The sequence below is a fragment of the Hemicordylus capensis genome, chromosome 2 (assembly GCF_027244095.1).
Source record: "Hemicordylus capensis ecotype Gifberg chromosome 2, rHemCap1.1.pri, whole genome shotgun sequence".
NCBI classification, from domain to species: domain Eukaryota; kingdom Metazoa; phylum Chordata; class Lepidosauria; order Squamata; family Cordylidae; genus Hemicordylus; species Hemicordylus capensis.
The window spans coordinates 387,850,424-387,876,348 of record NC_069658.1 but is presented as its reverse complement, the minus strand read 5'-3'; the positions used below and the strand labels follow the sequence as shown (position 1 = coordinate 387,876,348).

The 25,925-nt window shown below is 42.2% G+C and overlaps 1 protein-coding gene across 2 annotated transcripts in view; it reads left to right on the top strand.

Moving 5' to 3' along the window:
* The first annotated feature begins 2,135 nt into the window (after window positions 1–2,135).
* The window catches only part of GLP2R (glucagon like peptide 2 receptor), a 56,709-nt gene continuing 32,919 nt past the window's right edge, over window positions 2,136–25,925 (top strand). The window contains exons 1-6 of one of the 2 annotated variants that reach the window (XM_053289067.1): window positions 2,136–2,538; window positions 11,343–11,433; window positions 17,053–17,157; window positions 18,685–18,806; window positions 22,202–22,308; window positions 25,734–25,905. In XM_053289067.1, coding sequence (XP_053145042.1) covers window positions 2,470–2,538; window positions 11,343–11,433; window positions 17,053–17,157; window positions 18,685–18,806; window positions 22,202–22,308; window positions 25,734–25,905 — 666 coding nt within the window. In that variant the 5' untranslated portion in view covers window positions 2,136–2,469. The remainder of the gene's footprint in view (window positions 2,539–11,342; window positions 11,434–17,052; window positions 17,158–18,684; window positions 18,807–22,201; window positions 22,309–25,733; window positions 25,906–25,925) is intronic. The other variant, XM_053289068.1, reaches the window with a different exon arrangement.

Sequence of the window (25,925 nt, the reverse complement as noted above, 5' to 3'; positions counted from 1 at the left end):
TAGCTCCAGTATTTTCTAAGGGGAATTTAACCAATTTTCTGAATAAATCTGAAATGTCAAACAAGCTTCATTAAGGAGTTAAATAAAACAACAACATTAATTACCTTACTTTTATGGGTATTTAATTTATAGAAAAATCCTTGCTCCCCTAATCACATGCTTTGCCATCCCGTCACTTACCTAAACGAAATAGTTTAGTCTCACCCCTGGTCTAGGTCTAGCCAGTGCCTGCATGGGAAACCATTTAGGAACTCACATTGATTGATTGATTAGTTGCCGTCAAGTCGGTGTGTCCGAAGTATGATAGTTTGAGCCTGGTCATTTGCGCCTCGAGTGAAAATTCTGGATTGATTTGTTCTAGGATCCATGTGTTGTTGTTTTTCCTGGCTGTCCATGGTATCCTCAAAAGTCTTCTCCAGCACCAAAGTTCAAAAGCATCAATGCTTTTTCTATCTTGCTTCTTCCAAGTCCAGCTTTCTCATCCATAGAGTGTCTGGGGAAAGCCATGGTCCGAACGATTCTAATCTTTGTAGGTGTACAAAACTCACATATGCCACCTCATATTCGACATATTCATATATGTATCATATCAGTATCATATGTGACATTCAGAGCTGCCTCAGGAGTGGGCAAACCAGATGGCAATTCAAACCACCTGCCTGAAGGTGAGCATAGTGGTTTGCTGTTATCTGAGTGTAGTATCTGCAATGGGCTAAGCATTGGAGGAATGAAGTATCTTTAAACTTTTATTCAAAGTTCTACAGGTTGTTTGGGATCTAACTATAAAAATGAACTTCCATCAATTACCATTTATTTATTTATTTATTTATTTATTTAACATATTTTTATACCTCCCAAAACTTACCATTGGCGGCAGCCGGCGTGTTCACTGAAGACGCTCCTTGCCCAGGGAGCTATTTACCTTAGAGCCGGACCTGCTTGAGTTCCATGCTGGAAGAAAAACAGGATATCAATGTAATCAATAAATAAAAATGGCTGGCAGGCCCCCACTGCTCTAAATTACCTGAAGCACTAAAGCTGAAGCTGTTCTTCTAGAAGCAAAGGGGCCATCAGGGTTTAAATATAGAGTTGCAGGTGCAATGTTTAGTTGGGGCCTGAGTTAACTGCTACAAGAGTCTACTGTCAGCATCTCACACATGGAAAACCAGTCTTGGAAAACTGTTTATTATACTGCCCTTTGGGGCTCACAGATACTATTCATGAACTCATGCCAAGATGAATGACTTCTTAAAAGTGCAAGAAGCACATGGTAGTTAGTGCAGAACCCACCACAATTCAGTTTTGTATTTGTGGGCAATCACCCCATTGTATAGTGCCTATTCTGTTGTACTTGGTTACTCTGCTTTGATGCAAAGCTCATCAGTGACCAAATGAACTGCAGATCTGTGCCCATGCTAAAGGATCCCGAGTCTTTTTGTTTTTAAGATTTACACGAGAACAGCAGCAGCAATCAAAGTTGCAGTGCTGCAGTCCACAGGGTTATCTGTTATGAACTCAAATCCTTTTCTTTGTCATTGCTTTCCAGGATACAATGTATACTTCTACAGTGATCAAAAACTCCTCCTTTCTATTTAGTATATATCTGAGGTTATTCTTCTTGCTGCTGCATTCACTTCTTTCAACCAGGATGTTTAATCTCTTTCAAAACTGTTGGGACAAGCCAATTGTAAATAGTCAAATCTTGCCAGGGCATAGAAAAAGCTTCTCTGTTTCACTGGTGTGGTCACATACATCATTCAGCCCCAAAGGGAATGCAGAGTGGGAAGGTCTAATTTCCTCTTCCTCCATATTGCTGATACATTTCAAGTCTCTGTCCAGTGACATCTCAGGAGGGCATTGCTGAAGAAGAGTGCTCGGCTGTCTGCAGGTTGGCTTGGCAGCTGTCCTGCCAGTGGCCTCAATCTGTCAAGATTCCTGCAGAAATAGGCTTTCCACCTTCATGCTTGCTTCAGAGTTACCATTTTAGCAACTGTCTTCCAGATAAAGACTTCCAATGAAACAAGTCTCTTCCAGATCAGTGGCCATGAGAACAAAACTCCTGCTCTGAGTGCTGCATGATACTTTTCTGATTCCTCATTGGCTGAAAGGATTGGCAACAAAAAGCAGATGTGCTGTAAAGTTTACAGTAAATTCTCTCTGCCTTTTTTCTTTTTCTTTTTTTGCCTTCAACAGAGAAGGAAGAAGCAAAAGGAAACCCAATTCTACAAACTCTACAGGTTGGAGCAGATTTATGATCTGCTGTTCATGCTGAGATCCAGGAAAAATTCTAATTGGTAAAAGAGTCAGTGTTTGGAAGTTGAGATATTTTCAGAGAGCAGAGTGGATGCAGCCAAGATTGCTGAAGGAAATCATAAGCGAACGGGCTTGTAAGGATTGGTGACTTGCTTGAATATACAGTACAAGTTTGCCATTCTGGATTATACAGAAGACTCAGCACTCTTCTCTACCATGAAGCTGTACTCTGGGGCATGTCCTAAACTGGTCCTTACGATCGCAGTGCTGTTTCTAATAAAACAGGTAAGGAAGTATGTCATTTTAAGAGTGATCAGTTGTAAACCATGAATGCTCCTTTGGGCTATTTTACATATGCAAATAGTGTGACATTTTCACAAATAATAATTATTTAACAGTATATTGTACAATGCATAACCTGTTGACTTTATAATACTTTGCATGGTATGCAGTCCCTGATTCTTGACTTTTTCCAAGTCATTTTTTCCCTTTATAATTGCTGTAAGAAAGAGATTTAGGAACATAGGAACATAGGAAACTGCCATATACTGAGTCAGACCATTGGTCTATCTAGCTCAGTATTGTCTTCACAGACTGGCAGTGGCTTCTCCAAGGTTGCAGGCAGGAATCTCTGTCAGCCCTATCTTGGAGATGCTGCCAGGGAGGGAACTTGGAACCTCCTGCTCTTCCCAGAGCAGCTCCATCCCCTGAGGGGAATATCTTGCAGTGCTCACACATCAAATCTCCCATTCATATGCAACCAGGGCAGACCCTGCTTAGCTATGGGGACAAGTCATGCTTGCTACCACAAGACCAGCTCTCCTCTCCTAGACCAGCTCTCCTAAGACCAGCTCTCCTCTCCTAAAACCAGCTTTCAGATTTTGTATATGGGGCTAATTAGCACTTTTTAACATCTGCTTTTTAACATTATCTATTTGCACAAACCACAATGTGTTCTGTTAATTTTGTTTTCCCCCCAACACTTCTTTACATGTTTTACATACAAGGCTTCAACAATTCATTAGAAATGGCACGTACACAAGCTCACATTTGTTCATTTTGTGCTAACCACTAAAACCTTAATGGGCCTTTTCAAAGCCTGTTAAAAACCCAGCATGTTATCAAATGCATGCAGAACATTTAACCACTATTGCATTTTACTGATTAACCTGCCCACTGCCCTTCCGCAAGGCGTGTGTAGATTCAGGTTTCTGCAAAAGCTGCAAAGCTTAAACCACTTCCTTGCCAGTGGTCTCGTTCAGATAACATTTTTACTTCAATTTGTCAACTTTACAAAGTTCTTTTTGACTTTGGGAACAAATGAATTGATCATCACAGGTTGGCTTTTAAGACAGATTGCGAATCAGAGCTATGCCTAGCAAAGAGTTTTAGTTATAAGCATTTTTCATAGATCTTTTGATTCAGGCAAAGTGTTTCATTTAGACGATTTTTAAAAATGTATTCAAGTGAGGAAAAGGGTTAACACCCAGGCAGTAATATACTGTCTACAGATTAAAAGCATAATAATTGTAATGAATTAATTAATTTAAAGCACATACATATTGCTTTTCAAATAAGGATTTTCCAAGGCGGTTTATGATTAAAAATTTCAAGGCAGTTTACAGTTAATTGACTAATTTGCAGCCCAGTTTAGGAAATAACTAACATAGCAAATGAGTATCAAAATGGCTATGGTGTCAATCCAAGGCAATCTAGAGTTGCTCTAGATTGACCAAGAATATTGTTCTGGTGCAACAGAATGGTATATTAAATATACTGGTAAGAGCCAGTAATGTTGTATTGTTATAGGCGACATTATTCCATTATGTATTTTGTCTATTAAGGACAAAGGGCTTATTTCTATGTTCCTGTTGTAATACTCAGTATTTATTTATTTATTAAAACATTTTTATACCGCCCAAAACTTACATCTCTGGGCAGTTTACAAAGTATGACTGAGGTAACCCAGAGATCATTGCTATGATACAACAACTGGCTTATTACAAAGCATGAGAGCAATTAAGGCTTGGCCGACAATTTGAAGATCACTTCTCAGCCTAATAACATTTGCAAGCAGCTGGTTTTATAAAGACAGATCTTGTACAGTCTGCTGGTCAGCGATGAATGTTAGGTGGTTTCTTAATAGCCCATCATGCCAGTCTTCCAAAGTGGAAGAGACCTACATGATAGGAGTTAAAAGTGCCACCTAGTACAGCTTAAATTGGCCAGAAGCCAGGGGCTGCTCAATGTATTGTGCCTGAGGCAAGGTGCCAAATACTGGCTTGCCTCATGACCCTGAGTGGGGGTCAGCCTCCTTTCAAAACCTTGCAAGTTTTGAAAGTGGTGTGGGAGACCGAGAGGAGGGAGGGTGGCCAACAGCCTCCTCTTCCTCCCTCAAGTTTCTTGCGGACTTTGCAAGGAGTGTGAGGAGAGAGGTCCTCCGCAAACAAGCCAGATAACTCTGGCAGAGCTGCTCCAATGATGGCAACAGGGGGCGCCTTGCCACCCTACTGGCACCCAAATAATCCACGACCTGAGGTGAACCGCCGCCTGCTTGCATATTTGCTTCTCACCTGCTCAACCTGTATATTTGTAAAGAGACACACATTAAACACATCACAAGTTTCCAGTACTTGTTCTCACAAGGAAATGACAGGTGTTTAGCAGCCCTGGAACTTCTTACTGCTTAGGGAAGTGGCACAAAAATGGGCAAAAGAACTGATGAGAAATGATGTGCTAGGGATTTGGATGATGGCCCTGCAGAACATCCTAATACATGTTAGATTACTACAAAGGCAGTATATTTCCCCTTACTTCCCCACAACACTGCTATTATCATGCATCTATGGCCAATAGATGCCAGGCATGTTTCTAAGGGCCTGACCCCATGAAGGTTTATTCCCACTGAAGCAAGTCCCACTGATTGCAGGGACATATTCCCAAGTAAGTCTGCTCAGGATTACAGTGTAAGTCCTAAGCTTACATAGTGTACATGTGGACTTACACAGAAGCAAGTCCAGCTGAAATAAATTAGGCTTACTTTTCAGAAAATGCGTTCAAGGTTGTGCCGTAAGTCCAGAAGCAACGTCCACAATAGCTGTAGGTTCGATAGACCTAATGGCTGGTTTCCTGGAAGGCTACGCAGTGATATCATCTTCAGCTGCCACCAAGTGTATTTATTATTACTTATATCTATATAATCCCTTCAGAAGATGCAAACAGTCAAACTGGGTACAGTGTAAGCATGGAGGGAGAGGTCATGCCTGCTGCCCTGTCCCCAACCTCCACAAATTGATTGAAACTTCAATTTCAATGAAGAAAGAGAGGAGAGCTGGTCTTGTGGTAGCAAGCATGACTTGTCCCCATAGCTAAGCAGGGTCTTCTCTGGTTGCATATGATTGGGAGACTTGATGTGTGAGCACTGTAAGATATTCCCCTCAGGGGATGAAGCCGCTCTGGGAAGAGCAGAAGGTTTCAAGTTCCCTCCCTGGCTTCTCCAAGATAGGGCTGAGAGAGATTTCTGCCTGCAACCTTGGAGAAGCCACTGCCAGTCTGTGAAGACAATTGTGAAGACAATACTGAGCAAGACGGACCAACGGTCTGACTCAGTATATGGCAGTTTCCTATGTTCCTAAACTTCTGCACAGGGGGCCTGTACACATGGGCTTCAAATGCATGATCTGTACCATGTCAAGAATGAAGGTCACGGACCATGTGTTAATAACCTGCATATGTTGGAATTGACCCCTGCTAACTGAGCAAAGCATTAAGCAACCTCTTTCAAAGTAGTGGCTCTCTCATATTTAGCAGAGGGAGAGTAACTGCCTCAGTTCAACCCAACACAGCATCTCTACGGTGGCTGTTGCTAGTGTCTTCTTTCTGTGTATGTGTTTAGACTGTTTTGGGGGTCAGGACGCTCACTTTTGCACACTTTTTGCTATGCAAATGACTTTTGAGAACAGTTTTTGTTGGGAAAATAAAATAAAAATAAATAAATAAATATCCTACTTAGAAATGATCAGTATGTAAAGATTGAGGGCAAGGTCCCACAGTCCCTCTCCACATGTACATTAGCTCTGTGCAGACAGTCAAAATGGGATAATGTGTCTCCTGTTGCAGCTGAGAACCACCGACACAGATCTAAGTATGTTGCAGATGCAGAAGCAAATTATCAGAAGTTCTTGGGAAAATGGTTTTTTAAAAAAATGCAGTCATTTACCCCATCTCCAAAGTCCCTCCTATCCGCTGTGAATTCATTTACATGCTCACAAAAGAAACCATAGACTGAAGGGAATTAAACATTCCTGTTCCTTTTAACTTCAGGATAATTGCTAGAATACCCAAGTCAGTTTTCCAGGTGGACTTACATGCATAAAGTTCAAAAATCTCAGCAATTGTAGGATGATCTCAGCGTGTCCAAAGACAACCCTATTTCCGTAGATGTGCTCAGGTTACCTTTTATATTTTGGCGGGAAACACCAACCAGACTCCCACAACCACCTTCTGCAGCTTTACCCCTGTTTTTTCAGGAAACTTTTCTTCTTCTTCTTCATTTTAAAAATATAGTTGTAGGTGGTGCTAGAGTACACATATATTCTGAGCAAGCGGGGAGGGGTTTTGGGGGGTCAAAACTGGGAACAGGTAATCCCCTCACAGCAAGGCTATTCCATCCTACAGCAAGAGTATCCCAACCACATCCACTGCAACAGGACAGGGCAGTCCACTACTACTCTGGAAACGGCTAGTAGTAATAGCATGAACAGTATTATCTGTCACTTGGAAAGGTCCTTCAAATATTCTGAATTATAACATGAACTCATTTATTCCTCTTCACTTTGACTAAAAAAAACTGTGAAGCAAACAGACGGCAAAGAAGTGGTCACACAGGAGCCAAAGAAAACCAAGAGCAGCTTATAGGCAGGATGGCCTGTATAGCCAAAATACCTGCAAGTAAGATTCTGCAATCAGAAAACCTTGGCTTGTCATTTTATCCCTCTGGGTCAGGAAGGGTCAATTTACAAAAAAAAGAAAAAAGAAAAAAAAAAGCAGTGCTAGGTTTGTTCTGGAGCTGACCTCAAGAAATCACACCAGCATCAGCCTCCTAGCACCAAGAGCCAGCCCCAGGCAGAGGCTCAAGAGGGTTAATGGGAGTTCCAGAATCGGACCACTGTCTTGTGCCTGGAGACTGTGCTGTACGGAAAGTGGCTGATGGGTTGGGCACCTTGGATTCATGGGAACACAAACAAGAAAAGGCTAAGTAACCATTCTGTTTAGTGTTCTGATTGAATACTGTGCAATCTTTGACAATGTTTTGAAGGGTTTTTCCCCCCTTGATGTGTTTATTTTCCATTATTATGATAGGGGCTTGATAACACACCAGCACTCTTATCTTGAATCTGGCATTTCTGTCTAGGGTTGTCAGACTGGGACCTAGTGATTCCCCCTTTATTTTTAATCTGTTGCTGACTTGGGAGACAAAACAGACTCCTCCTCTCCAGACTCACCTCTGGGGCTGGTGTGTGTGTGTGTGTGTGTGTGTAGTAAGTGTTCCCTGTTGTTTGGTCCTGGGCAAACAACATTGGGCTCAACAGAGGAGCCAATAACATGTTTAGGCTTCACTTTTGATTTCTCCTTTGAAGGTTCTTCCTTATAGGCCATTAGCCCCCTCCTTATTTGAAACCCAAGTTGTCTCTGCTATGTTTAGTGAGTTTTTCAAAAAACAAACTGCGTCATCTCAATTCCTTGCCTCTTAAGCCAAGGTTCATTGACCAACAAGTCTCCTCTCATTGCTTACATCTGAGGAGGGGGAACTGGAGACGGGTGGGGGGCAAGAGTAGAAAGATCCATTTGGTTCCTGTCCCTAAAGATGAATTCCTTTCTCATGCCTCTTGTAAATAGCTTTAACTTGAATGAACAACAAGTGACTCGTCACACTCCCAGAGATGAAAGCATTCATTGATCCTCCATACTTTGTTTTCGTCTGATCAGTACTGGATTTTATAAGCTGCCAGAACTGATACAATTGGAGAGAAAGGCAGAGGGATCCAATAGGGAGGGATCCAATAGAGAAGGGATCCAATCCTTCCAATAGGGAAGTGCTGCTGAAGCTTCTGCCTGCCTCTGCTGACTCAGATGGGGTGGCTGATACCATCAAAACAATTGTAACAGTAGCAGCAAGTGTCTGGAGAGGGGCCTAAAGCCCCAACAGGGATGGATGTTTTAGTTCAGGAGAGGGGCCTAAAAGCCCTATGGACAGTTTTGGTTCAGGAAGTCTGGCTGAAGGGAGGGGAGAGTCAAAGAACCTTAGAGTCAGTTGTTATTTTAAGCACATCATTGCTCCTTAGTACATGCTTTTGAAAAAGCTAAATTGCAGCTGTAGGGAAGGGCTTTAATTCTTTCTTCCTGCCATGTCTCAATTCAGATTGGGCTCCTATTGCTGCTATTTAGCAGAGGGAAACCAAAGTATGCAAGGACCAATTGTAGTCTACACCTTAGGCAGTCACCTTGCCTTGCTTCAGAGAAAGAACAACTCTGGTTTAGAGACTACGGTGATTTGCCATCTAGTGCCAGAGAGGATTCATTTAAGAAGAACGTCCTGTATTGGTTAGGGGGTGGAGTTTCCCCTCTTGCTTGAAGCATTTGCAACATGCTTTGCTGAGCATACATGACAAATTTAAAAGGTAAGCAAAATATTAAAAATGAGGGGAAAACACCAGCTTTCCCCCTCTTATTTCCTGGCAGTCTATCAGAATATTAAAAACAGAAACAAATTGCCTCCCCCACTCCATAGGTTAACCAATCAAAGTAGGTAATCTTGTTTGCCCTCTATTCTTGATGCAGCTGGGTGAATTTCCGTTTTTAATGGGGGGGGGAGGGATTATCAGGTTGCAGACAGTTGGCCAAATAGGTTAGGAGCTCACAATGTGAAGCTCAGGGAATTCTTGGAAGGAAACCAGGAAAAGATAACTCTATTTGAATTCTGCACTAGAAGAATTTAGCAGCCAGTGTAGGAACAGAATTTTTGGCTCTCTGAAGCCAAGGCAGGCATATGTTCAGTGTTTCCCTGCCAGCACATGGACCTTTGCCAAGTTGCTAACAACTCAAGACACCACACATGTGGGAAGGGAATTAACTCAGCTAAATGACAAATGGTTTTTACCTTGGAATGCTTCTCTATATGGGCAGTCACTTTAGAGGAAACTCACAGCTTTGGCATTCATTCAAAAAGCTGACCCGACAATCTGGGAAACTGTCAAAAAGCAAGCATCTTCCATTTTTGGTTAAGGTAGTAGTGAAGGCTCCCAGGTACTTCCAGTGGTTATAAAAATGTCTTGTGTGTAATAATTAAAATGACACATGCTGTCAACACAGGCAGCACAATCTAGAACCCAGTTAAACCACAGTAGCACAATGTACGGTGCTGTAGCCTTTTTGAATTCAACAGAAAGTGTATGCCTGCCATATAAATTTGAATGTTTTAAGAGACACACAGCCCTAAGGAACGTATTTGTGGAAACAAAAACAGGCTTTTGTGGGGAGGGGAGAGAAGCAAAAAATGGTGCCTTCATCCCTCTCCTCAAACGCTGCACTGCAAGGCAAACCTTGAACTCAGCAAAAACATGTGCATGTGTACAGACACTTGTATGCATGTACAATGTAATGTCTATATAGGGCTTATGTTACAAAAACATGTCCTTTGCTTCAAAACAATTGACCACATAATCAACCTCCCAAATATTTGTAATCCTTGGGTTTACTGTGCTAGAAGGCTGACATCCTGAAACTAAGATTACTATGAGTTCTAGTGGAAACACATCATAAGTGGTATATCGCAGGAAAAAAATGTGGAGAAAGGGAAATTGATTTGCCTGAAGTCAGAGATAGTCTTCCTGGAAAGGACAGTGGAATTGCTCCTGGAGAAGAGCTTCTGTACATCTGCCACTTCTCTAGACAGTAACACCTCAGCCAGAAGATAAAACATGTCAGTGCACCAGCATTGCTTTGATTAGAAACAGAAGTTGTCAAGCATATAAAAGAAAACATTTTGTTCAAAGAAAACATCAACAGCTAGTTTGGTTTGATGCTGAAAAATAGAGGTATGTTGTGGGGTGGGGAAGAATGATTTGACACAAGAGGTCAAACACCAAGAGGACAGACATGGGACAGCAGGGCACCATGAGAAGGGAGGGTGGAGGTGAAAGAGAAAGCCTGAAGAAAAGGCAAGTGATAATACAGGAAAAAAGGACAAAAATGAAAGAGGAGTAGGTAAACAAAGTGGACCCTTTGGAGATCCTAGAAAAATGTATTTGTATTCAGGATTATTCTTATTATTTTAAATCAGCTTCTCTGCTCTTTAAAAGCACCCCAAAAGCCAACAGTCCTCTTCAGACAAACTGGAGAGCAGATAGTTTCCACATACCATACAGAAGCTCAGCTCAGCTGTGCAAGCCCCTTGGAAGGCAAAGCGGGATAAAAGGCGAAGACGTAACAACAAACCCTAACAGCAATAAAGAGGAGGAGGAATTTTTCAGAAAGAAAAAGTAAAAAGAGGGCATAGAGGTGGCACTAAGACAGTCTGCATCTTGTCTGGTTTGTTTGGCCACCAGTATTGGCAATGTGTCATCTCAAGTAGTAAGGCAGGGAAAGATGGTTATACTTGAATTGGAGCAAAATATTGCAGACACCCTTTCATTAAACTGAGCCTCTCCACTTTAGCTGTCTCAATCTGTCATACTGTAACACTTTGTTTCATGCCTGATGTCAAGAGTCAGCCATTTCACTGAGCTGCCACAGTGCCTAATGGGATACATAGGTCAGACATAAGTGAAGAATTCCACTGACAATTAACATGTTCCATTTACTTCCTTGAAGAAAATTTGCAGGAATAAATCTTTTTCACAAAGCTTGGAGAGAGAACCAAGAGTTGTGATTGTATGGGTTGGGGGGGGGGGCGGCGGGCGGGGTTGGCTACTCAGGCCATTGCCAGTTTCTGATGTGAAATACTGATTTTGTTCTCTTAAAATTTGTTTTGTAACCATGTCATGTTCAACTTGAAATGCTTAATATGAAACACTTTATTTAAATTGCAGGTCAAAGGATCTCTTGAAACAATACAAGTCAATTGGCTTAACTATAAAGCAGAATGTTTTAAAATGTTGCAGAAGTCTACAATAAAAACAGGTAAGAAGTCAGTCTTTAAATTCACCATCGCCATGTGCAAAGCCAAAGGAAAGGCACGGTGGGGAGGGGAAGAGCAGTAGCGTAGGGAGGCCTGCAGCGGCCATAGTTCAGCCTGCCGCCAGCGGTGGCAGGTGACTGACTATAAAACCAAGAATATTACCTGCAAAACTACATATTTTTAAAATAAATAAAATTGTAATAAAGTCATAGCTCTCTCTCTCTCGCTCTCTCTCTCTCTCAAGCTGCTTGGGCCTCACTCATTCGCTCACTTGCTGACATGAAATTCCCTGACCAAACCATGAAAGACAGAAGCATGCTGTATGGCAGATAGGTTCCAGACCTCACCCACACTACCAGGAAATTTTTTAACCCCTGCTAGCTTGGCAAAGAGGCACCTCTTAATGAGGTGATTCTCTTTATTTAGCAGGGGGAGAGTAACTGACCCTATTCACCCCCAGCACAGTACTTCCTGTGACTGTTGCTGGTGTCTATCTTGTGTTTCTTTTTAGATTGTGAGCCGTTTGGGGACAGGGATCCATCTTATTTATGTAGTATTTCTCTGCATAAACCGCCCTGAGCCATTTTTGGAAGGGCGGTATAGAAATAGAATAAATAAATAAAACCCGGAAAAATTCATTACTTTCCCAGAAAAATTGGGGAAAGTCTCCCATTGGAAAAGCATGGGAAATGATGCCTTCTGACAAACATTGGCAGTTTTCTCAAGTGCTTTTACAGACAAGAAGTCCGGACTCTCAAAGAATGAAGAAAGAAACAAGCCATATTGTGACAATTCACTGAATTTTTATCCATGACATATTGAATGAAACTTGAAAATTGAAAAACGTGGGAAAAGTTGCACTAGAGATCTTCGTTTGTTTATCTCATTCAGTCTCCTAGAATTCATCTTTTTAGGGGTTCTTGGCAGCAACACTATTACATTCTCAGAACAAAGCAGCTCTTTGGGTCATCAACTAACAAGGAGTGAAGGGAGAGTGCATGGCCATTTTGTGGTACAAAATGTTTGCAAACCGCAAGCTTATTTTACTAATGCACAATACAGCAACATCACTTACTTATGCATATCAGAGAGCCCACTGAAGTCAATGGCAAAGCTCCTAGTCTTTTGAATGGGCTCATGACTGTATTTATAAATGATACAACAGTTCCAATGACAACATCTATGCAAATCTGGCTCATTGCCTTAAATCAGGGGTTTGCCCCAGATATAATTAGATTACAAATTCCATGCCACAATGGCCTTCCGGCCTTTTTGGGGGTCTTGGCTTAAGTTTGAGAAACCCTGTGTTGGGCCTTCCCGCCAGTCGTGGGGTTGGGGAGGCGAGTCCTCACTTAGTCATGGGGCCAAGAAGACAGTAAAGCCAGCTGGGTCCTTAGATGGTTGTGAGGGAGAGCCAAGACACCCTGGAACCCATAGACCATGGATGGGCCAGCTGTGACAGAGGTGATAGTGGGAGCTCCTTCCATCTCCCCTCCTCCCTCCCAGATGACTGCATAACATCTGCAGTCTGTAATGGGCCTTTCTCCACATGCCTCCATTTGGGAGGGAGGAGAGGAGCTGGAAGGAGCTCTCCCTCACAGCTGTCACTGTGCATGCAGCAGCATTGCTAAATGGGGGAAATTTCCCCTCTGTCCACTATCATCGCTGCATCCGCTGTTGCCCCATCACCTGTGCGGCATTTTAAAGGTATGGGGGGGGACTTTCCCCTTACCCTCTTCCCTGCAGCCTCCACTGTGTGGTGGTTTTTAAAGAGAAAGGTGGTGGTGGGGGTTTCCCCTCGCCCCCAGAGAGGGGTGGCAAAATTTGAGGAGTGGCAAAATTTGCTGCCATAGGAAAGTGCCTACTCTGCCTCTGCTTAAATCAGCCACTGTAAAAAGCACAGCTACAGCTTGCTCCCATTTAGTCTGATATCATAGTGTTGTAGCTACCAATGAGCAATCCTGTAGCAACCAGGAGCAACCAATGATGAAGGGCAGGGGTAGGGAAACACACAGCACCATGATATCAGGACATTGGTAAGTCGTTCTAGATGTTTTGGAGTGGGGAGAGGGTGTTAAACTTGTTGTCATTTTTGGTGGCAACTACACATTTAATGTAGCATGTAATACAGGCCTCAAAGGATGGATATACCTCTCTAATGGGTATACGAGCTGGGATACGAGCCTCCCCATCTCTGGCAATTTCTAAAAAACTTCTGAAAACACATCTCTTCAACCAGGCTTTCTCAGCTTTTTAAAACTTGTTCTTAAATTGTTCTGACTATTTAATTGTTGTTTTATGATGTTTTTAATTGTTAATCATTGTTCTATGCTTTTATAATTTTTGTTTTAATTATTAACTGATTTTAATGGTGTTTTAATGTAAACCGTCCTGACCCTTTTGGAACGGCGGTATAAAAGTTTTAATAATAAATAAAATAAAAATAATAAAGAATTACTCAAAACCAGTCCCTAAAATATGAGAAAATTGCATTCCTTTAGCTTTACTTAACCTCCCTCAAATCATCCACTGACACTCAATTCGCAACTATTGCTGACTGAAGACTCTTCCAGACAGTGATACTGTCCAACTTCCATGCAAATTACAATGGTAAATAAAATGAAAAATCCACATGATATCACATCATATTCTTAGCACCATCTGCTGGCAATCTGTGAATAAGCTGTGTTTCCCCGCCCCAAGACAGAATAAAAGAAATTTGAAAAGGCACAGTTTATACACAGATGCCACCGATGGTGCTAAGAACATTACACAATATTCTTGTACATCCTGTGGATTTCTCATTTTACTTATTGTTGTGATTTGTATTGAAGTTGGGGTAATTAACTGTCTGAAAAAGCCCCAATGCCATCATATGAAAGGACCCCAAAAGACATTTTCTGGGCAAGTACAGCTCTACTATATTTTTGCCTGTTCACATCACACATTTATCTTATACTTTCAAAACACATCTACAAACTCCAATAACTCAGATAAATTCAGCTTCAATATCTTTCAACATGTCTTATTCACCAGCTAAAGCTGTCGTTACACTGGAACACGTCTGATATAAATGGCAGATCCACAGTTCCTGCTCTGTGCCATGCAGCTAAGCACTACTTGGTTACACATGAAAAATGAGTGTGATCTTGGTGTTGATGAGGTGCATCACTCTAGCAGAGTCAGTGTTAGTGCTCAGCTGCCCTGTGCTCCTACTTTGCCTTAATCATTTCAGGTGGGAGCATGACAAATTCTGACACTGTGACAGAACAGATAGAGCCTAAGGGTAGTTAACAAATGACAAAAGGTAGCATTTCTTAAATGTTCAGTTGGTTGGGTTGGTAACTTTCTCTCATGCCTAGCTTCAGCCCATCTCCATGTCCTCTGATTACTCAGTCTATTTTTTGCCCAGATCACTAATATGAATTAAAATTGTCCCACCAACCCAAAGTTCCCTTGACTGTCTATTCTCGTTCTTCCACTGCACAATCAGCCCCTCCTGTCCATGTGAGGTTTTCCCCCTATTTCTGCTTTCTCTTTGTCCCTTCCTTTCTTTGATTCTAAGCATCTTCCACTTCTCCTTTCAGACTCTGTTTTTCATTTTTTTTATACCTCTGCCTTTTTGAGGTTTCTCCAATATACATTTTTCACTTCACCCTCTTCACAGAGTTTCACTCTGTGTATCTTCCGTTCTGTTTCTCAGGCCTCTTGCTTCTATCCATATCTCAGGTTATTGTTCTATTGCTAATACTGCCATTATCTTTTAGCACCTTCCATTGGGCACCCTATTTCCTAGCCTTCTACACACGTAATATAGACTGTACTGATGACAGCTTTTTGGTTTTTTAAATTCATACAGGAGGTACACTGTTAAGTTTCTGTTGCTTACATATTCATCCTGTGAAGTAAGTAAGCTTGTGAATGTTCCATTATATCACAGAGGCTCAGCCAATGGTTGGGGATAGGATGTTATAAGCAGACAGGCAAAAAGAAACAGAGAGATTTATTGCAACTGGACACCATTTTTTGGGGTAGGGAACAGTAATGTCAGAACCAATATAGTGTTGGCTAGGAATATCAACCAGCAGCTGTTTGGTTCAAATGCAACCTTAGTCAAAAATGAACTAATGCTGCAATCCTATCTGCCCTTACCTGGGGATAAACCTCCTTGAACATAGTGAACTTGCTTCTGAGTAAATATGTATAAGATAGTGGTGTAAGGAGCCTTACTTAGGCAAGCCACTATTCTCTCAGCCTCAACCCCTTATACAGAATATGATTGTGAAAAATTGTACTTGTCTACTTTACATGGTTGTCGCAAATATTACTAAGGCAGTTTATAGGGGTATACAGTTGTCGCTCACCTATTGCGGTTTTCCCAATTGCAAATTTGAGTATCTATTTATTTATTTATTTATTTATGTAGTTGATTTTCATACCGCCCTTCCGAAATGGCTCAGGGTGGTTTACAATTAAAAACAGAAACCATTAAAACCAATAACAATTAAAACAAAATATAAATATGAACACCAATTAAAAAACATCTTAAAAACAATTAAACTATCAGAACAATTAAAACCCTGAAAACCAGTTTAGCATTAAAACAATTAAAACTAATTTAAAAACCCTGAAAGGCCAGACCAAACTGATGCTTTTAAAGGGTTCTCTTGAAGATCAGTAAGGAATTAAGATTGCGAATTTCTGCTGGGAGTGCATTCCACAGTCCGGGAGCAGCTACAGAGAAGGCCCACCTTTGAGTCACCACCAAATGAACCGGTGGTAACTGGAGACGGACCTCCTCAGATGACCTTAACATGTGATGGGGATCATGTAAAAGAAGGCACTCTCTAAGATATCTTGGACCCAAGCTGTTCAGGGCTTTAAAGGTAATAACCAGCACTTTGTATTTTGCCCGGAAACAGATCGGCAGCCAGTGTAACTGCTTCAAAACAGGCATAATATGGTCTCTCTGGGTTGCCCCAGAGACCAATCTGGCTGCCATGACTAGGAAATTGTAACCGCCCCTGCCGACCGCGACCTGAGTATCCAAGGTTTGGTGATTTTTTAAAAAAGGGGGTTTCTTTTTGTAATTTGAGGTGTCAGGGGTGATTTTTGAGGGTTTGGGGTGATTTTGGGGGGGCTGAGGCCCCATAATAATGCACCATAATAGGTTACCAAATAGGTTATCATTACCAAATAGGTCCCATAAAAATTAATAGGACAATTTACTGACTTGTCTTATTAATTTCAATGAGACTTTTGAGTAATTTAGTCAGGATTTCAGCCACTATATTGCTTGGTGAAGTGCTTGTCTAACAAGCAAAAGTTTGCCGGTTTGAATCCCCACTGATATGTTTCCCAGATTATGGGAAACACCTATATTGGGCAGCAGTGATATAGGAAGATGCTGAAAGGCATCATCTCATACTGCGCCGGAGGAGGCAATGGTAAACCCCTCCTGTATTCTACCAAAGAAAACTACAGGGCTCTGTGGATGCCAGGAGTTGAAATCGACTTGACGGCACACTTTCCCTTTCCCTTTCCCTTTATTTCTTGGTGATTAATTGCATGTAGCCTTCTGTAAAAGTTAAAAACATGATTTCTTTCTCTTTCTCTCTTAGGAATATATTGCAATGGAACTTTCGATCAAATTTTTTGCTGGCCTAATTCACCTCCAGGAAATATCTCAGTTCCATGTCCATCTTATTTACCTTGGTTAGAAAATGGTAATGCACAATTTTGTGAACATGTACAACACTGTAATACGATAATATTTTTCTTCCCACAGCACTGTGTTGAGTAGCCTTGCCGTGCAAAGGAGCTATTCACTGAGGCTCATCTGCAAGGATGACATATGGTGCTTCTTGGGAAAACATCTGACCCACATCTCTCCCGATTACTCACAGACATAATCCTGTCACACTTTGTACATACTGGGCATTATATATCAAGAACAACTGAGAATACATAACAGCAGTGATGGCAAGGTCTGGAAACTCGCCACCATCCCACATACTACAGTGCAATTCATCAAAATCTAAATACCTGAGATGACCCATCAGTTACCCAAATCTGCTTGGGTAGGATTGATCACTTTGTCAGTTAGAGACAACTAATCATCTGGAAATTGCCATTTCTATGAGTATACTGGCACAGCTATGCTTTTAAGTGTGCTGCCAATCACAGAAAGACCTTTTATACCTTCAGGCCCCCCAGTAGTAGAGCTCAGGCTTTATATGTATAAGAACTCTCTTTTTATTTCCAGTTGGGAGCACAGATAGCAGGACTGGTACAACTTCCACCCAAGTTTCTGGAAATCTTCAATCGTACTGCAAGTCACAGTTGGCCATATTGTGGCTAAATGGACTGGTCTGTTGAGTTCAAACATGCATACTTCGCACACAATCCCTGCAATATCAAGCGAAGACATACATGTGGGAAATAGCCAACAGAAATCAAGTCGAGAGAGACAAAGCTTTCGTATCACCTCAAATCTAGTACTTTTCAGTGGGAATAGTTCACATGTTCAGCTGTGTGTCATCAGATGTTGAATGGTGAGATAGATTGGCTACATGTAGGAGTAACCAGCTCTTTTTAACCATACTTCCCAGAAGATTTGTTGCCTTCTGTGATATCATCCATCAGAATCCCAGTGGGTGGCGGGGGCGGGGACTCTTGAGATTTATTAGTTTTTTTACCTCTTTCTCACATGCAAGTATGGGTCATCTGCCATGTTATCCTGCAGCCAAGGTAGGAAAATCATCCATCCAGTAGACTCCTCCACCAGTAGGGACAAGAGATTCTGGGGAGGGAGGGAAGTAAGTAAGCTTGCCTCAAAAGAGCCAATGAGATCACAGGAGTGAGAGAGGTCTGATGATGACATCCACTTAATCAGAATGCTATTTTAAAACTACAGGCCCAAATCAGTTAATATCAATTCCAACCCAAAGTCCAATTAATCTAAAGCATGGAGAAAGAATTAAATGAAATGCCATTTTATCCCTTGACTTTAAGCACATACGGCTTTTAAAACAGGGAATTAGGAGAATTTGACAGTGTTAATCCATTGATAAATATAAGGCTTTCCACAGTTACCTCCCAAATAAACAGACGTTACAAAGAACCACCTACCTTGAGCCAAGTCTCTTTTTTCTGGAAGTTTTCAGGCAAGCGATGAAAGGGTGACAGATTAAAGCATGTCTGAAAAATGAAATTTGTGGGTGACCTTTGAGCCTGTATCTGTTTACTTTTAGGAACAGCGGGAAATGCATACAGAGTCTGCTTGGATGACGGAAATTGGCAAAAGGATGAAAATTCCACCGAGGTTTGGCGCGACTATACAGAATGCGATAAGAAGAATGACATCCCGCCCAAAGTAAGAAGGGTTGCCTTTTTATGGTGTAATACACACGCTAACTGAAGCCTCTCTTGATCAGATTGTTTCCACTGATTACCTTACCTGTAGGGATGTGCGAAATGTTTCGGATACAAAATGTTTTGTTCCCAAAACAGCCTGTTTCGGGTGTTTTGTAGACAAGACAAAACACCCATTTTCCAGATCCAAAAGTTTTGTATACAAAACAAAACGTCCCTGTTTCGGCTACAAAACGTTTTGTTGTTTCGGACCTCCATTTTGTGGTGATCTCTGAGTCAGTCTCCATTTTGTGTTTGACATCTCTTTGAATTTCCCACCCTTCCAGCCTTCTGATCAGTGACCTAAATCATGGGCTGACCTGCTGACAATTCCCTCCTTGTTCCTCATTGGCTCTTTTGCTTCTTCCCACTCTTTACTGACCCCACATTGGCCAGGGGAAGGGTTGCTAACCTATGGGGTGCTGGGTTCTGCTGTTTCTGTGGTGTTCTGAGTGTAGATTCTCTGGTAGCATATGAGAGTGGATTCTTGTTTTTCACTGAAAATCTCATATGCTACCAGAGAATCTACAATGAACACCTCAGAAACAACAAAACCCAGTACCCCACAGGCTTGTGGGTGTGGGGGTGGTTGGCACCCTATGTGCACTACACAACCCCTCGCTCTGGGCAACCCCAGTGCCCCCCAAGTGGAATTATGGGGCTGCTGAAACCTCCATTATTCCTCATGGGAGAAATCTTAAAGACACGTAAACTTCAACAAATCACAAAAGATCAGCCCTTTGCCCAATTCCTTTGAAATAATTCTGGAGGTTTCCTTGCCCCCATTGGGCACTACCACCCACCACACTCTGCTCTGGATCATCCCTTTCCCCTTGATTTGAAGTAATACATTTGCTTGAATCCCCATTATTCCCTATGGGAAAATTCTTAAAGATGTGTAAACTTTAAAAAAATTCACACACAAAAAAAATCAGCCCTTTGCCTAATTCCTTTGAAATTTGGGTGGTAGCTTCCACCCATTGGACACTACCACCACCACTCACTCTTTTTGCCCTGTGACCCTTTTTTAAAATCCAAATTGATTTGGATTCGGATTAGGAAAATTTGGGTACAAAATAAAACAGGGCTGATTCGGATTCAGAAAATTTGGGTACAAAACAAAACAGGGATGTTTTGATTCAGATATAAATCCAAACAAGAAAATTCCAAAATGCACACCCCTACTTACCTGCTGGTGTGATTGTGATTCAGATGTGATGTAATCACTTATATCGCATGGAAATCTGTCATTTTTGTATTCATTTAGGAAAGAGGATTAGGTGGACTCAGGCTAGATGGTCAGGTCGAGCACAACCTCCCTGCATGTTGTTTTCCCTTTCTGCTTTTGCTGAGCTTGTTCAAAAAGAAACAGCGAGGACAAATCAAGCCAATAAAAGATGGGTCACCATGAATACACTGAGCAATGTCCTTTGTTTGCTTTTATCTTTCTTCCATGTGGTTCACATGACCTCATGGGAAACCCTGCCTATATGACTATTTTCTAAGCATGGCAATTGTCAGGGATCAGCCAACTCAGACACTGCCATCTAAGGGGTCATGGCCTTCCACTGAGGCCCTGATGAAGAAAGATGGCAGTGCCAGTTTGGCTGCCAAGAAGCACTCCGACTCTGCTACCACCAGAGTAAATGGGGCTTACCATGGCAGCTGTTCAGTGTTTGCTGGCAGCCACATTGGCAGCCTCCATCTTCCCTTATTATACTATATTACCATTGGGTCCAGTGATGCAATGACAAGGGCAAAGGCATTGCATTATTGATTTTTTTTTTTTTAAAGATGGCAGCCACCATCGCAGTTGCCCACCCACTCCATCACTGCTGAGGAGGCCTGCTAAAGTGCTTGGCTGAGGACTTTCATAAACCTGGCCCCGGCTCTGTTTTAGATAACATAACATAATCATTAAAAACCTTCCTCTGAGCTATAATAAACACTTGCAAGAGCAGCAGAGGAGTTTAATGCAAACCAATTCTCCTTCTGGCTACCAGTTGCAAATGAGTGCAAATGGAAGTTTTCAAAACACTTCCTCACAACCTCGAGTGCCTAGGGCACTTTCCCAAACAGCCCCAGAATGCAAGTGTGGCAGTCCTCTGGAAGGAGGGACTTTATTTATGAAACGAAATGGCCAAGCCAGCCACCACCACCACCACCACCACCTGCTGGTGCACAAGCAGAAAGCATGTCCATGTGTATACAGGGGAGGGGCAATATTTCCTTCTGGTGGCAGTACCTTGCGCCTCAAGAGGTACCACTCTGGAGGCTTCCATGAGTTTGGGGGATGGCCTGGGAGGATACTACTGGAGAAGGGACTTTCAAGGCTAATGTAATGTTAGGGGGAATATCTGTTGTGAGTTGTTGTGGATTTGATGTTGTTCCCTTACTGAATTGTATTGTTATTTTGACATAGGCACTTAGGGCAAAACAGGTCATCATAGTTTCACTTTCCATTATTTTTTGCTAGCAGTTGTTGTTAGTTATATCCTGGAAGGAACTGCTCTGGTTGTAAAGAATATTTGGGTGCTTGTAGAATTATTACAGCTAGTAGGGATGTGCACGGTTCAAAGGGGATATCTTTAAGGACCGGGGAGGGTGCTCTCCCTCACGGCTGCATTTCCTCCCACCGGCGCTGTGCTTTAAAACAGTCCTGTGTGGTGGCAGCATACCTCCTTGCTATGGTGCGTGGCGGACCGGAAGTACTCGGAAATGCACAGTGTGCCTGCAAACGTTGTGCTTGCATTCACGCATTTCGTGTGCGCACACCTTGTGCTCGCACATGATGTGCGCACATGCGCATGGGCACTTCTGGGTACTTCCGGTCCACCACACACTGGGGCAGCAAGGAGGTACACTGCTGTCCCGTGGGACTGTTTTAAAGCACAGCACCGGCAGGGGAAACACATATGTGTGTGTGGGGGGGCAGGTAAGAGCACCCTCCCCGGTCCTTAAAGCTATCCCCCGCTGGCCGAACTGCCAGACTTTCGAGCCTGTTTGGAGGTCCATAAAAGGGCCTCTGAAATGGTTCATGCACATCCCTAACAGCCAGCATTCTAACAACAATTGGTCAGATGCCTCTGTAGCTTATGAGCAGTGCCTGATGGAGAGAGTCCTGCCCTGTTTCTTGTCCCCAACATTAGATAATCAGATATTCCTCTGGACAAGTAGGTTCCATTCAGAAGTTATGGCTAATAACCGCTGATAAACCTCTATAAACACATCTGAATAAGTGCTGTGAAAATGCACTGTGAATCATGTACCAGAAGAATTTGCTACAGGTCTTTCTTTCCTAGTCTGTTTCCCATACTTTGAAGCAACCTAACTCCTTTCTTTCCCTGTTGTTCCTAGGTTGAAGAACATCCACTGTATACTGCCCTTCTAAAACTTTATACTGTGGGATATTCTTTTTCTCTTGCTACCCTTGTATTAGCACTGTTCATATTACTGCTGTTAAGGTCAGTGCAAACCCATATTTCACTAGCGTGTGGCGGGTCTGTAATTAAATTATTCATCTGGACATTTTCCTGTTCTCAGGATCTGGAATTTGAACTTGGGTTTGCACTCTAATCCAAAGTTCAGTAATGATTGGCATGAGATGAGGCAGAGAAGGAAGTTGTACTCTTCTCAAAGCAGTTGAAGGATGTGCCCACCCCTAGGACTGCTGAGGTTTCCCTAGTCATGCCACTTTTATTAGATCTACAAGTCTGCATTACTCTAATAGAATTGTGAATTATGGCAGGGTGGCTGGGATGGCGATTTATTAACCACAATAAAATATTATCAAATATCCCAGAAGCCAAGAATTCACTTGTATAAGAGCCAAGGTGCATGCATGAGATCTAGTATTTCCATTGCAAGGGTTGGGGGTGGGTGGGAAACCTGCTAGGGAGAATCAGTGGGCAGGACATGGCTATTTAACCCTTTCCTCCCACGAAGTGTCCTCCTCATATGCCCCCACAGGCAGATTTTCTCCAGCTGGATGCTGAACCCAGAAGTGAGCCCTATGGGGTGGAGGAGAAACAGTTTCAGGGGCACATTTGTAGGCAAGAACCAATGGACATGGTAGTTAAGCACCCTTCTCTGTTTATCCTTAACTGCAAGTGACCCTCTCTGTCTCAGCATCCCCATGACCATGGCAAATGCATTATTGGGACCACACACTTTACAAAACAGCATCTAAATTAGCTTTAAGTGCAGTCTACTTGCATTTATTTATATACTAGTAGATGAGGCCCGTTGTTGACCAGGCAAAGGCATTCTGTGTAGATTACACTTATAGGAAAGTCCAATAAATTAATATATAATTTAAAATATATATTAAACTATTTGCAAAAGGGTAGTAAAAGAACAGTTTGAAATCTATAAGATTTCAGTTTCATATAGTATCTATTTTATTGAATAATAACCCTATATGTTAAATGCAAATCATAATAAATTTAAATCTGAGGAAGATCTGCTTTTCTTGAGTATAATCTTGTTTTGGAATTATTGATCTGACTGTTGAGTATTAAAAATCTGTTGAGAACAATGACAGTTGGTGATTATATTCAGAATTTCTTTTAAAAAACAAACAAACACCCCACCTTTCCTGGAGCATATTCTGGTGTATAAGGTAGCACATTCAGCTATCAGATTTGTCCATGCAAAATCTGTTAACTATGGATAACTGGGAAGTATGATATTCAGAATTTTTTCAAAACACTACCTAAAAATTATTTAAGTTTTCCCAGAGTATATTTCAGTATAAAAAAAATTAGTGCATTCAGCTAATTTCAGTGGCAGGATTGTGTATGCAAAATTTGGTATCTGTGTGTCATAGGGAAGTATGACTTTATTTTGCACAAACAAACAAACTGTTCAAAATATATGAGAGATGTACAATATGTATATCCCACCCCTCCAGTGCATAATGCTCATATAGTGTCATCTCAAAGCAGGAGTGAGATCCCCTTGATCTCCACCCCGGCATGAGTCAGGGGCATGCACATGTGCACACATACATGAGTGCACACAAACATACACACGCATGTGCCCGCACACACGAAGAACAACCTGCCTTGCAAAGGATTGGAGATGGCTCCACAGCTTGCTGCCACTGACCTTTACTGTAGGTCTGGCTTCTAGAAACTGTCAACACTCTCACCCTGGCTAGCAACTATATGCCTGACCCTGTGGAGGCAGGACCAGCCCTGGACACAGCACCAGGCTCTGACACCAGATCAGAGGCTGAAAGAGCCTGAAGAAGGCTGCCTGTTTCCTCTTGAAAGGAGAGCTGCCTTCCTGTTCATAGAGGCTAATGGTCGCAAGGCTATGGGACAACTGGAAATGGAGAGGGCAGAAACTCTCTGGAGAGAGTTGCCATGCAGGGGGAGCCTGCTCCTAAATGAGCTGTGTGTGTTGGGCAGGGGGTGGGGTGGGCTTCTGGTCACATTTCATATGCGCAAGTCAATGCTCTTCTGCATGAACACACATTTATTCTGAAATGTTAGAATGGCTGCATTATCTTTTGAACCAATGTGGGACTGAAAGGGAAGCAGGATTGGCTTGCAGCTTTGTGCATCAGGCCCAAAAAAGACACTGGACACGCATAGGCCTCCTTGTATACAATTGTAAGGTGAAAAGCAGCCACCAGTGGGGTTTCTGTAATCAGGGCATAACTCCACAGAACCCTCACACACTTTAACTATATTCAGACATTATGCTGTACCTGTGTTCAGCTGTCTGTACACACATAGATGTTGTGAGAATGATTATACCTGCATTCATTTTATACAGATCTCTACTACTACTACTACTACTACTACTACTACTATGAACATTTATATATCACTCTTCAATCAAAGTTCCCAAAGCAGTTTACATAGAAAAATAAATAATACATAAATAAGATGCTCCCCTGTCCCCAAAGACATCAGCAACAGCCAATGGAGAGATGCTGTGCTTGGACTGGATAGGGCCAAAGGATACAAATGTATCCTCCTAAGGTGTGGAAGGACAGAAGCGGTGGGCAGCGGGGGGAGAAAAAATGCACCAGCAAATGCATAAACATAGAGGCATAGCAAAGTTGGGGTGGGCCTTGGGACAAAACTTAAGATGAGCCCCTGCCCCCTGAAGCCTTCTGTGTTTGCTCCAAAAGAACTATAGGGACATGGTGAAAAACAACATATTGTCGGCAAGCCCTTTCTTGCACTCTTATGCAAATAAAATAACATGCACATAGACACTCTCACACACACACTGGCATGTGTGCATTCCCCTGGTGCAGAAATGTTTAAATATATATACCTAGTACCTATATATATGCCCCTGGAGAGGGTCATCTTTTTTGAAGTGGAGATGAGTCCTCCAATCAGGAACCACCATCAAGCATTGGCCACATCACTTCAGATAGAAACACTCTGGTCCTTATCAGCACCAACTGCTATGCCTGTGTTTATCTGGTTAGTGAAGAAGGCACCAGGCAGAAGAACCTTGTTGTGGGGTGGGAGGGAGGAAGAAGAAGAGAAATCCACTGTCCTTTTCCTTTTCCTGCTCCACCCAGGAGAAGGAGCAGGGATGGGTGTGGTATCATGCTCTAGAAAGTCATATATGTCCAGTACTGCACTGAACAATGCTGCATAGAAGGACACGCAGTCGCTTGAAGTTTCACACTAGCAGGGCACAGCACCCTAATGCCTCTAGTGGCTAAGCTGCCAATGCCAAGAAAGGAGTCAGTCTTCAACACTATTTATGACAGGCAAAAAGATGTTGTTCTGGATAAAACCAACTCCAGTGGATTTATAATAGAAGGAATTGCCTTGGGATGTCTTATGTAAGGCAGTATAGAAATGGAACAACAAATACAATGAATGAATGAATGACTATTTCTCTTGTCCCACAGGAAACTGCATTGCACAAGAAACTACATCCATATGAATCTGTTTGCTTCATTCATCTTGCGAGCCACGGGAGTCCTCATAAAGGACGGCATAACACACAATTCTTACTTATTTATGTTAGGCCCCCAAAAGCCAAAAGTTGAAGAGGAATGGATTTCCTTCCTAAAACCAGAGGTATCATAGCAGATGTTAAA